The following is a 14319-nucleotide window of genomic DNA, read 5'->3' on the forward strand; positions in this document are numbered from 1 at the left end:
GCTGGGGGAGCACCAATACAAAAGTTGTCACAGTGTGCCACAGTCGCTTGAGCTGTTCCTGATGCTCAGCATGATTTCTCTAAGTTAAAATGTTGGTGACAATGATTTGAGATATGCAAAAGGAAATTAATAGTGCAATGATGTGTTATTCAGTGAGGACAAAATTAAAAACTCACATAAGGGGGAGGGGGTTCTCTCAAGGTTCGCAAGACCTCTTGAGCTGCAGTCATTCAGCAGACAGTATAACCATCGTATATTGCCAAATATACCAAATAGCGTTCTGATGAAAATGTCCTAATTTAGATGAATCAAGTACAGTGCGGTCCAGTGCTTATCAAAATGACATATGAGCAAATTCTAAAATGGTTTTCATTCAAACATGCAATAGCAAATTCAAGTTTATGCACCAAAGAATGGGGGAATGTGTGATGCAGTGGTTTGAGCTATAGCCTCCGCACCTTGAGGTTGTGGATTCAAATCCATGCTACTCCTTGTGACCCTGGGCAAGTCACTCAATCTCCCATTGCCCCAGGTACATTACATAAATTGTGAGCCCACCGGGACAGATAGGGAAAATGCTTGAGTTCCTGAATGTAAACCACTTAGGCTAAAAGTGGTTTAGAAATACAAGAAATAAAGAATTTTCCTATGCTAAAAACACTTCAGCGTTTCACCTGAGCCAGGATATGTACCAATGTCATTAAATGTACATTCATTTGTACATTACTGGGTATTAGGTCAAAAGCGCGCCGGGACAAAGGCGCGTGTAGACAACTGAGCACAACGCGGAGGCGCGCACCGCAGAAAATTACTGTTTTTAGGGCTCCGACGGGGGGGGTGTGTGTGTGTGGGGGAACCCCCCACTTTACTTAATAGAGATCGCGCCACGTTGTGGGGGCGTTGTGCGCGGTTTGGGGGGTTGTAACCCCCCACATTTTACTGAACACTTCACTTTTTCCCTGTTTTTAGGGAAAAAGTTAAGTTTACAGTAAAATGTGGAGGGTTACAACCCCCCAAACCCCCCCCAACACCGGCGCGATCTCTATTAAGTAAACGGGGGGGGGATCCCCAACAAAACCCCCCGTCGGAGCCCCTAAAAACTGTAATTTTCTTCAGTGCGCGCCTCCGTCTTGCGCTCAGTTGTCGGCGCGTGCCTTTGTCTTTCGCGGGGTTGTCTATGAACCACATTACTGCTTATTCCACAATGGTTTCTCATTCTGATTAGTTGTTGTAGCTATTATTAATTAGTCTGGAAATATACAAGCCAATCTTTCAAGGCACATCTAAAAGATGCCTCAAATTAAGTGCCAATAACAGTAAACACATACCCCCCCCCCCCCATTTTTTACAAAGCCTATCAGCACGGGCCGGCATGGTAAATGCTTCGATGCCCATAGGAACCGAATGGGTGTTTGTAAGTCTGTCGGTCTAACCCATCATTTTTAAATTTTAAATAGTATGTCTAAATGTATGTTTATCTTTCTTTTATTGTAACTCGCTTAGTAAATTTGAATAAGCGATTCATCAAATCAAAATATAACTTGAAAGAACATTTGCTGCACGGTTTTGCAAAAGGGGGCCAAAGATAGGACCAACATTTTTGTTATCTTATTTATGCAATTAACCTGGCTGGTGAAATGCTGAATATAGGTACTTAAATGGCCAAATGCTGACTCTGCCCCAGAACATTTCCACAATAGCTAGGTTCCATTTCGGCATTAGCCAGTTATTTTCAGCAGCACTAAATGTTTAAGTGCCACTGAAAATTGGTGGTTAATTTTGAGCAGGCAATTTAACCAATCAGGAGCCATTTAGGGTTGGTTAAGTCACTTTTGAATGTCGACCCCAATGTTTAGCATCCATAGCTAAATGTATAAATCCTATCTCCATGAACTTTTACCAGCACTATATTGATGGTGCCACTAAAAATTCCCTCTAAATCAGTGGTCTCAAACTTGCGGCCCGGGGCCCACATGCGGCCAGGTACTATTTTGAGGCCCTCGGTATGTTTATCATAATCAGAAAAGTAAAATAAAACAGTTTCTTGATCAAATGTCTCTTTAGCTATAAATGACAATATTATTATTAAGACTTAGCCAAAAGGAAAGATTTATAAACTATAAAGAGTTTTACCTCATGCAAAATTGTCATTTCTTTAATAAGATATTAACTATTTTTTCTGAGGCCCTCCAAGTACTTACAAATCCAAAATGTGGCCCTGCAAAGGGTTTGAGTTTGAGACCACTGCTCTAAATGCTATCTAGATAGAGTGAGGGAGTTTTGCCTAACTACACTGCATGGATAGAGATCATTTTCAGCCGCTGTCCTTTTAGATAAGTGGTTTAACTTAAGCCAAAAATAAAACTGTCATAAATGAAACTCTGGAAGAAAGCTAGGAAAGAGGGGATATGATAGAGACATTTAAATATCTCTGTGGCATTAATGTACAGGAGGTGAGTCTTTTTCAAAGGAAGGAGAGCTCTGGAAAGAGAGAAAAGAACATAGGATGACGTTAAGAGGTGACAGAATCAGGAGTAATCTAAAAAAGGGTAGTAGATGCGTGGAATAGTCTCTTGGTAGAGGTGGTAGAGACGAAGACTGTATCTGAATTTAAGATAGTGTGGGTAAAACATGTGGGATCTCTTAGGGAGATGAGGAGATAGTGGATGCAGTGGATGGGCAGATTGTATAGACCATTTGGCTTCTATCTGCCAAGGGAACCTGTCACAAGAAGTGGGATCCCTAGGATAGTAGACTTGGGGGTGGGTCAGTAGAGTGGGCTGACCTGATGGCCCTTATCTGCCATCATCTTCTATGTTTCTATGTTTATATTTCTACTGTATGTTTCTCTGTTTTTATGAAACCTCTCAGCTATCTGGTGAGTAGCTGACTATCGCTGCTATAGGTTTAGCTACCAGCAGTGAGGGCTCTCAATGCATATTCAGAGCTGCCACCTATCTGGATAGCGATGATGAATATATCTATTATTGCAAACACCTCACCAGCCTATTAAAAAATATACTCATCACAGCAGCTTATTGACCCAATGATTTGTCATGCATCATTTCAAGAGGTCAAAACTGATCTCTTTACCAGAGCCACATTTAAAAATGTTTTGCCACAAGTTTTCAGATCACCTGCTAGCAGTGTGGTATGCTTCAGTATAACTCAGTCATGATGCTACTTTTTATGTGCCCATAAATTCCAAGTTAATCATTCAAACATTTTAAGTTTTATGATTTCTGTATGAATTTTCCTACTCTTTAACAGCTGAATACACTGATAAAGCATTCTATTTATTGGTGTGAACTAACATTCAAGGTGGTATGTTAGCTTGTCTAGAACAACAATTTGACACCTACTTCAAAGATATAGATTCAAAATATATTTTTGCATGTTGGGCATTTCAGAAATCTTTGCTGCCATCTGCCGTGTCTGAATATATTTGTCTCGGTTTGCTCTAGTTCTAATAAATTGGTTCCAGCATCCAAACCGTCCTTACCTGTGCATAATTTCCTGCGCTTCTGTTCACTGAGAACGTATAGGAGGTGTTAGGAAACTGGACAACGACTGGAAGGATCCTGACATTAAAATGGAGCCTCACCAGTGCCTCAGACTCAGGACCATGGTACTCTGTGTCATTCACCAAAACATCCAGTTGCAATGTGCGGTTCTCAGTGATTGCCACACTTTTATTCAAAACCAGTTCTGCAAAACACAAGACTTGTATGTTTAGCCAGCAAGCTTACATTTCAAAAGTAACTTATTGTTTTTCTGTGGGATTTATTTAAATTATATTAGCTATTAATGCAGAAATTAATATGCACTAACAGTTAATGTGGGCATGGCATTAACAATTAATACGGTGCTGTAACAATTAACATATGTTAATTTGTGCAATAACAGCTAATGCAAAGCAAGGCAGAGAACAGGTAGAGAATGGGTAGGGATTATACCTTATAGTTACTGCATGGGAAGTTACATGTTAATGTGGCAAATAACATGGCACAGTTAATGCCACCTCAGTAGGCATTCCTTACATTAACTGAATGGAAAAATATTGGGAACACCTCCTTTTCTAACATGTAATATGGAGGCTTCATAATTACTCTGAATTAAATTTGGTCACAATCTGACCTCACTTTAATAAATAAGAGGCAAATATTGAAAATACCATTTAAAAATTATGGTACAAGTTACAGGGAATGCACATGATTGCCCAATGGATAAAGATTGCATTCTCATTTTTCATGGTTCGAGGGATATTCTTTAACAGAAATGGCACAGTAATGATTAGTTATGGAACATTCTCCCCTTAAGAGAAACCAAATGAACTGGATATGAAAAATGTCTCAGGGTCCAAAACTCTATTATCTACTTAACCTTCAGAGGAAAAAAAGTACAGCTACTGGGGGTAATATTCAGCCATCAGCAGTTTGCCTTCTTTTTAATTGTTGGTGATGGCCATCACCAACTGAACTGGGCCCAGATATTCAGTGCTAGCACTTAACCGGGCACTGGCACTTTGTTCCAGATTCGATAAACAGCACCTGAAGTTAATTGTCTATATGGGTGTACCTTGCCAATCTAGCCACCTAACTTAATTATTCTATTAGGCTTAATTGGCACCATTCATTTAAAAGCATCATTAAAAAGTAATTAGAAAACAATTAAAAACAATAATAATGCCTACCATTTCGAGGTAGGTGTATACTCCAAGGTGTCTATCAGAGAGAAGGCATAGTTAGGGGTGGATTTTGGGTATGGTTTGACTTAGGCGCTGGTAGGTGCCTAACTTAGGCATGCTTATTTAAGCCAAGAAAACCCTGGCATAAATGGAGTATGCCTAAGTTTTCAACACCTACTGGTGCCCAAGACAGCTTAGGCACCACTAGGCATGAGTCTATAAATGGCACCTAGCAGATGATTGACAATTGCGCTTAATGGCACCTGCAAGTTAGATGTCATTTATAGAATCAGGGCCTGAATGTCTGCAGTTGGTGACCTGCCCAGAGCTACCCAGGTATTGCCCTGACTACTACTATTACTACTACTACTATTAATTATTTCTAGAGCACTACTAGACGTACACAGGTTGTACAGAGTCATGAAGAAAATCCCTACTCAAATGAGCTCATAATCTAATCAATCAAGACAGGCAAACAGGATGCCAGGGTAGGGGATACAGTTAGCAGGGATGGTTAAACTACAGGCTAGGGTGGTGAGCAGAGGGCAGTGGGGAGTAGGGTTATGAGTTGAAGGCTATCTCAAAAAGGTGGGTTTTCAGCTTACTTTTGAACAAGGTAACGGAAGGGGCATGACACTTGCCCCCTCTTCTACGAAACCGTGCTAGCGGTTTTTAGCGCAGAGAGCCACGCTGTATGGCCCGCGCTGCTCCCGATGCTCATAGGAACTCAATGAGCATCGGGAGCAGCGCGGGCCATTCAACGCGGCTCTCTGTGCTAAAAACCGCTAGCACGGTTTCATAGAAGAGGGAGTTGGACTCAGGTAATTTATTCCAGGCATACAGGGCAGCAAGGTAAAAGGAATGAATCTGGAATTGGCAGTAGAGGAAAAGGGTACAGATAAAAGCAACTTATCTGAGGAATGGAGTTCTTGGGAAAGAGTATAAGGAGCGAGGAGAGATATTTTGGGGCTGCATAATGAACACATTTGTAGGTTAGTGGTGAAGGTGGATAGGGAACCAGTGAAGTGTTTTGAGGAGAGGGGTAACGTGAGTGACTCTACCCCCACAATGCCCTGGTTCTAAATGGATAGTGCAACAATGGTCTCCCTGAATTTTCAGCAGTGCTATTTATCTATGTGCTGCTGAAAATGTGAGGAACACTAATCAGCAAGAAATAGTCAGGTAGGAGTCTCTCTTTCTTGGTCATCTCCCACTGAATATCAGGCCTACTTGTTATTCGAAACATTGACTTATCATTTGTGTGTGTCTGAAAATTCTGCCTTCTGTTTGTCCCTTTTTTAGGTACGCCTTATATCAAAGGGAACTTGAGCCTCCAAACTAAAGCAATGCAAATCTGAATTAGGTTGCCACTGACTTGGTATGACTCATGATCCAAGGCAAGATGGGCTGATCCTTGTAGTTAATACCAAGTCAAAAGTTACAAGAAAGGAAACCTTTGTTCACCCCTGAGTCAGTGAATAAAGGATTTATTCAATGGTTTACCACTATGTCTTTTCTCTTTACAGTAGTTTGAACTTTTCCTTTATTTGCCTGCATATTCCATCTTTCTGTGTTCTAAAGCCAATGTTCTATACTACTACACTATTTTTTCTCTGCCCATAAACTTCACCTTGGCGGATATTTTGATTTTTGCATACCATGTGTCTTTAAGATTCCCATGGATAACACTGGCCAACACTCATTTTGGTGCCTCAAATATTAGACCTGTTTCTGGGTATATTTGACCAGCTGATTCCAAAAATGGCACCAGTTTTCTCCTATCAGCTCTAGTTTTTGAGATTCAAAACATGTGCCATATACCGCTCTTCACTCTGCTCGCCCATTAAAAAAAATCAGGATATTTTAATGTAGTGTTTAAATTAATCTTTTAAGCATGAAGGAAACATATTAAAAATTAAAAGAAAAGTATACAACATGAAAATCTACTTATTTCATACCAAAAGCACAAGTTTATGATACAAACTTTCCAGTCATTCGACACACAAGAAGCTCCTTTTGTAAGACTTCCAAGAGTGAGATCTGCCAGGACAATCCCACATAAGATTCCAACAATAGTCTGCCATCATGTGTGCATCCCATCTTCCTTGATATCTGGCTTCCATTGTTTTTATGTCTTGGTGAAATCTTTCACCTTGCTCTTCGCTTAAGTCACCAAGGTTCTCTGGAAAGCGATCTAAGTGACTGTGCAGATAATGGACTTTAACACTCATGTTACAGCCAAGCCTGTTGAAATGAAAGAGCATATCCTCTACTAATTGTGTGTAGTTGTCTGCCTTCTTGTTGCCAAGAAAGTTTTTCACAACAAGAAGAAATGGAGACCAGGCACATGATTCAATTTCATTCACTGATGCTAGGAAATGTGGGTCATTTATAAGTTGTCTGATCTGTGGACCATTGAAAATTCCTGCCTTCAGTTTTTCCATGGTAAGTCCAGGTAACATATGCATTATATATTCAATGCACAAAGCGTCTTTATTCAAAGCCTTTACAAATTGTTTAATCAGGCTCAGCTTTATATGTAGTGGTGGCAGTGTGATTCTATCTTGGTTCATTGATTACATTTTGTCCTCCAACCACCATATATTCCCTCAAAGGCCAATCTTTTTTTTGGCCAATGCTCATGTTTGGCTCTACTATCCCAAAGGCATAAAAAGTAAGGATACTTTGTGTAGCCAAGTCTGCATTGATGGTCTTGGTAATTTATCTTTTCCAAGACTAGAGAGATGGCTTTGTACTCTTCTTTCATCCTGGTGGAGTGACTGATTGGAACAGAACCATAAATTCAACCATATCTAAGAAACTAGAGCTGATGTGGTCTATCCAATGCAATTTTCTGAATCAGAACCCCAAATAACCCCAGGAACAGGTCAAAAAACCCAAGGCACCAAGAAAATTTTTTGTTGCTGTTGGCCTATGAAAGTTATACACAGTCTATAGGTACCCACAGGCAATGCCAGCATGACTCAAGGCACCTTTGCTGTCATAAGGAATGGAGTGACCTCGCCACTATGGCACACCTTTTGCACAGCACCTGGACTAACTGGGACCACTACAACACTGACAACCATCTTCTCTTCCTCCTGATACCCAGTGAATGGAAGATCTGAAATGTACATTTGTATATACGAGTTTCATGTTGGTCTAATAAAAAGTATTACAATCTATGTAGAATCCAGTAAAAATAACTAAATTAGAATCTCATGGGACTATCATTACATAGAGCCAGAGTTACTAAGATGCATTAATAAAATAAATCATGTTATTTGCTATGTAATGCTTGTTAACAACAATAATGAACATTATTTACCACTAATGCATAATTTTTTTTTACAGTAGCCCATTAAAACAATTAAAAGGTGCAAAGAATGTGTGAAATCTTAAGTTTTTTTTTCTTCTTGCATTATATTGTTTGTGTTAAGTATGATTGTATATTTTAGGTCTGTTCTCTATTTGATGGAATTCATTTCTTTTTACTTTTTTCTTTGAAATTTTATTTTAATGTAAACCGCTGAGAACTGTTGTAAGCTTTAGCGGGATATTAAATTTTAATAAACAAACATATTTATAGTAAGATGAAGTGTCTTTATCTATCCTTCCTGAGAGGACTGGGCTGCTAAAAGAGCCAGTGCTCTAAAAAAAATGACTCCATTATCTATGATCTCCCTTTTAAAATACTCCCCCAGATCCCTTTGCATTAAAACCCCTCCCCACCTGCACTACTGCTAGGAGGTCAGGCTTCCCAATAAGGAAGACCAAAGCTACAATTTAGATGTTAAGATCCTCCAGGGTGGGAGTGTCTGAGGATTGCTCCTGTCCCCTCCCTTCTACCTAACAGGGAGATCCCTAGTAGGTGTGACAGAGGTACAGTGGGTGGAAGGTTCTTTAAAGTAGATTGGGGTAGGAGTACTTTTGAATGCTCTGGCCTGGTCCTTTGCAAGATAGCAGGTCTGAACTGTGGCCTGTTTTCTTTGTATTGATCTAGCCAGGAATGGATCATAGATCCAAAAGTAAAATTTTTGTGTGGCAAAATGACACAAGCTTTTTTTTAAAATTAGTACTTTCCCGCCTCAATTTTCTGCCAAAATGTCCTTCCTTCCACCTCAAACTTCAGTTATCCGATTGGAGAACCCACTATATATAAAGACAAACTGCAGAACTCACAGCATACCCTGAACAAAGCCATAGTACGAAGGCTGTAATGTTGGTTCCATTTACTCAGATGTGGCAAGACACAGACTACTGTGACTACTAGTAATTATTACAAAAAAACAACAAAACCTACTAGTACATTCAAAAAGAGTTAGTGAGAGGGACTCTGCAACAAATAGCAAATGTGGAGAAAAATATCTCAGTGTCCACCGGATGAGCAGAAAAATGCTAATCTTCAGGAAAAACCTCCATCAAATATTAGTTTGAGGAGGCAGGCACATCCTCGGACAAAAAACTCCACCAAAACTATTAAAGCTATAAAATCATATGGAGCTTGTCACAGTATAAATAAACTCTAATAATGTATTTCAAAAATGGCACTTATCTTAAGTGGGCTCTGTAGTCAAGGCTCCACAATAGAAGCTTCATGATGGCAGTCTCCTCTACACACACTCCCCAGTGAAGAAATATGGAGGTGCACTGAACCGACTACAATGTATGCTGGAATAGTCAGTTGATAGAGTCGGTTGATAAAGTATTTTATCTCCTTAGCGATTACCCGACAGGGCCCCTATTTCTCTTCTTCAGGTGAAACGCTTCAACATGAGCCTAACACTTTAATTCTTCCTCAGCCCCTGGAACCTCTTGAACCCCAGCCCTCCCTTGGGACCTTTCCAGAGCAGATCCCTGCTGCTTCAGTGTCCAAAGATAAGAGCGGTCTCCCTCCTCTCCCAATGCATTTGTTGCAGACTCCAAAATGGCATTGATGACCTCTAGCTATAGCCTTGTAGTACTGCCACTATGGGCTAACCTTAGCTGTAGTGCAGTGAGAACATAGGTCAATGATTCCATAATGGAGCTGGCACCAAATATAGTGGAAGCAGAGGAAAATCACTTTGCTCAAGAACACTGAACTAGCAGAGTCTACTTCTGGTTGGGCCCCAGGGGTATGTTTATAGATTTGTATTTCACAAGTATCTTTGAACTGGTGTAGAACCTGATTTAGATATGTTTCCCCACACATGAGTATTCCATTTGTAAAATGGGGAACACACATGTAGATTTTATTCCTGCCAAAGCCCAATCCAAACCATGTCCCCTTGAAATTATGTCATGTGTAATCAGTAGCTTTCTGAAATTGCTATTTACACATTGCTTGATATACATTTGTAATGCTGTTACTTACACATAGATATGCTTCAAAAGCTACATAATTAAAAACATAAGAATAGTCTTACTGGGTCAGCCCAATGGTCCATCATGCCCAGTAGACCAGTGTTTTTCAACCGCTGTTCCGCGGCACACTAGTGTGCCGCGAGATGCTGCCTGGTGTGCCGTACGGTCAGGGCCGCCATCAGGGCAGTACCACCAGTCTAGGGAGAGGGGCGGTCCGCCTCACGTGGACAGGAGAGAGCTGGACGGGGGACCCGCGGAGTTCAATACATCTTCAGCCGCGAGGCTCGTCTTCTGTTCCTGCCTGCCCTGCAGCTAACATATAGCCGATCGCAAGCGTTCCCCGATGTCAGCGCTGACGTCGGAGGGAGGGCTTAAGCAAAGCCTGCCCTCCGACGTCAGCGCTGACGTCGGAGAATACTTCCGTTCGGCTATTTGTGCGCGGCAGGGCAGGCAGGAAGCAGAAGACAAGCCTCGCGGCTTGAGCTTCGTTTTGCTGAGAAAGTTGCAAAGATGGGCTGGGAGGCAAACACGAAACACAAAAGGGGGGAGGGAGTGCGTTTTGGACACAAGGCATGAACTTGGGAGAGAGGAAGGGAGGGAAAGAGATGCTGAGGTGGGGGAGGGAATGCGTTTTTGGACACAGAAGAAATGACTTGGGAGAGAGGAAGGGAGGGAAAGAGATGCTGAGGTGGGGGAGGGAATGGGTTTTTGGACACAGAAGAAATGGACTTGGGAGAGAGGAAGGGAGGGAAAGAGATGCTGAGGTGGGGGAGGGAATGGGTTTTTGGACACAGAAGGCATGGACTTGGGAGAGAGGAAGGGAGGGAAAGAGATGCTGAGGTGGGGGAGGTAATGGGTTTTTGGACACAGAAGGCATGGACTTGGGAGAGAGGAAGGGAGGGAAAGAGATGCTGAGGTGGGGGAGGGAATGCGTTTTTGGACACAGAAGAAATGGACTTGGGAGAGAGAAAGGGAGGGAAAGAGATGCTGAGGTGGGGAAGGGAATGAGTGTTTGGACACAGAAGGCATGGACTTTGGAGAGAGGAAGGGAGGGAAAGAGATGGTGGTGTACACGGGGAATAGAAGAAAGGAGAATTTTTGGTCATAGGGAGGGAGTGAGGTACAGATAGTGGCATACCAGGATGGGGGGGGGCGGTCTGCCCCACCCCGGGTTTACGTCCCAAGAGGGTGCACAGCTGGCCACCCTCCAGTGTTGTCCCTAGGCCGGCAAACTGCGGCTCTTTAGCCACTTGAGTGCCACCGCCGCCATCGGGAACAGGCCGGCGCCAAGTTCTCCTTGCTTTTCCCTGTGGGGCCGGCCAACTCTCGCCACTCGCGTCAATTCTGACGTCGGAGAGGACATTCTGGGCCAGTCAATCGCTGCCTGGCTGGCCTAGAACATCCTCTTCTACATTAGAATTGACGACGGGTGGCGAGAGTTGGTCGGCCCTGCGGGGAAGAGAAGCAGGGAGAACTCGGTGCCGGCCTGTTCCCGATGGCGGCAGTGGCAGCCTATTCCCCAGTGGTGGTGGCAGCATTATAAAATACTTTCTTTGTGTTTATTTGATTCCTATATATTTATATATAGTCAATATAGGCACAGTTAAATTTTTAAACTTTTTCTTTTTTTTTTTTTTTTAATATCTTTATTCGTTTTTACATTATGCAAACAAGTGTACAATAATTCAAGTCATACTATACATTCTTCACTTGAAACTCTACATTCATTTTATACCATAAACTATCTCCCCTCCCTCCCTTTCCATATATTACCCCTCATAATGTCATAAAACCCACCCATCCCTCCTCCCCCCTACATATATTTAATGGGGATAAATATAATTATTTATTTATTATAATACTCAATTAATGGTCTCCACACCTCTTTAAATTTCTTATAATAACCTCTCTTGATTGCCAATGTTGTTTCCATTTCATACACCTGACAAACCGAACTCCACCAGAAACAATAATTCAATCCTCTATAGTCTTTCCAGTTATGTGTTATATGTTGGATGGCAACTCCTGTTAAAATCATTAACAGTTTGTTATTATTCGATGAAATTTGACTTTTGGCCCTCATAGACATTCCAAACAAAACTGTGTCATATGATAGGGCCACAGGATTCTCTAACATACAATTTATTTGACCCCAGATCAATTTCCAAAAATTATTAATAAAAGGACAATAAAATAATAAATGATCTAGAGTTCCAGCCTCAAGATGACAATGCCAACATCTATTAGACTTAGAGCAATCCAATTTTTGTAAGCGAACAGGGGTCCAGAGTGCTCTATGCAACAGGAAAAACCATGTTTGCCTCATAGACGCAGACATTGTACATCTTATCCTCCAAGACCAAATACGTGGCCATTGAGATGCATTAATTTGATGCTTAATCTCAATGCTCCAAATATCTCTAAGTACAGTCCTTGGTTTTTTATTTAAATATCCAGATAATGTTTTATACCACTGTGCGGCCTGGTGACCCATAAAATCTGCCTGGAAGCATAAGAATTCTAGAGTAAAATGAGTATTTAAAGACTTCCATTCAGGGAACCCTGCCTGAATAGCCTGCTTCAATTGCAACCACTTATAACTTTGTTTTTTATTAAGTCCAAATTTATGTTGCAATTGTGAAAACTCCAGCAGCTTACCATCATTAATAACATCATCTAAAGTACGTATTCCTGCTTCAATCCAATCCTTCCAGACAATCATAAAACCGCCTATTTGTATCTTGGAGTTCAGCCATATATTTTGACAAGTAGATTTTTGAATAGTAATAGGAGTTAAGTTGTTTACATACTTTAATGTTGTCCATGTGTCCATTAATATCCTATTGGTTTTCCTTATTCTAGGCATTTTAATGCTAAGCAGATGACGAAGCCTGATAGGAGACATGAGCTGCCACTCCAACCATAACCAATCTGGAAGCTTCTCCATGAGTTCTGGGAGGACCCAATACATACCTTGGCGCAATATATATGATTGATGAAACCTATAAAAATTTGGAAAATTTACCCCTCCCTCCTCAATTGGTTTTTGTAAAGTCACTAGAGCAATTCTTACAGCTTTACCCAGCCAAATAAATTTACTAAGAATATTATTTAACTTTTTGTAAAAAGACCCCTGAAAAAAAACTGGTATCATTCCCATTTGATAACAAACCACAGGCAATATCATCATTTTGACAGTTTGAACTCTTCCCCACCAACTCTGTTACTTTTTGCAATAAACTTTTTTCATTCATTATAATTGTCTCATCAAGCGTGTTTTTTATCCATATACCTAAGTATTTTATTCCTTCTTCTTTCCAAATAAAAGGTAATGAGTCAAATAATCCTTTTGTGCAATGCACATTTAAAGGAAGAACTTCTGATTTAGTCCAATTTATTTTATATCCTGAAAACTTTCCAAATCTTTCAATCAAAACCAATAAATTTGGAATGGTTGTTTCCGGATTCCTCAAATGAAGTAATATATCATCCGCATATGCAGAAACTTTATATTCTTTATCTTTATGCGGTATACCCTGTATCTCCTCCTCTTGTTGAATAGCTAATAATAAGGGTTCAAGCACTATATCAAAAAGTAAAGGAGACAAAGGACATCCCTGTCTAACTCCCCTTTGCAATTTAAAACAATCAGAAAAATTATTATTGATATATAATCTAGCAACAGGAGAGCTATACAGAGTTTTAATCATTTGTATAAATCCCGAACCAATACCAAACCACTCCATGGCCTGATACATAAATGTCCATTCCACACGATCAAAAGCTTTCTCTGCATCTAGAGACACAGAAAAAGCCGGATCTCCAATTTCTTTTGTTAAATATAACATTTGCAATGCCAATCTGGTGTTATTAGAAGAGTGTCTCTGAGCAACAAACCCTGTTTGATGCATACCAACTATGTGAGGAAGAGCTTTTGCCAAACGTGTAGCCAAAAGTTTGGCTAATAATTTACCATCTACATTTATCAATGAAATAGGCCTGTAATTTGAAACCAACATGGGATCTTTATTTGGCTTCGGCAAAACAATAGTTAATGATTCTGCCATAGTGCCTGATATACAACCTTTCTTTAGTTGATTCTGATATAAATTTAATAAATGAGGTAAAAGAGTATTTTGAAATGTTTTATAAAACTCTACCGTAAAACCATCACCACCTGGAGCGGTCCCTACTCTAAGAGATTTCAATGCTGTTTGTAATTCTTGTAAAGATATTGGATTTTCCAAACTTCTTTTTATATGATCAGGAATCTTCGGACCTTCAAT

The 14319-nt window shown here is 40.5% G+C and overlaps 1 protein-coding gene across 1 annotated transcript in view; it reads right to left on the reverse strand.

Moving 5' to 3' along the window:
- The window catches only part of RET (ret proto-oncogene), a 255342-nt gene that overhangs the window by 107864 nt on the left and 133159 nt on the right, over positions 1 to 14319 (reverse strand). Inside the window, exon 6 of the mRNA XM_033943472.1 lies at positions 3503 to 3708. Within this exon, the coding sequence (XP_033799363.1) occupies positions 3503 to 3708 (206 nt within the window). The remainder of the gene's footprint in view (positions 1 to 3502; positions 3709 to 14319) is intronic.

The sequence above is a fragment of the Geotrypetes seraphini genome, chromosome 4, assembly GCF_902459505.1.
Source record: "Geotrypetes seraphini chromosome 4, aGeoSer1.1, whole genome shotgun sequence".
In the NCBI taxonomy this organism is placed as follows: domain Eukaryota; kingdom Metazoa; phylum Chordata; class Amphibia; order Gymnophiona; family Dermophiidae; genus Geotrypetes; species Geotrypetes seraphini.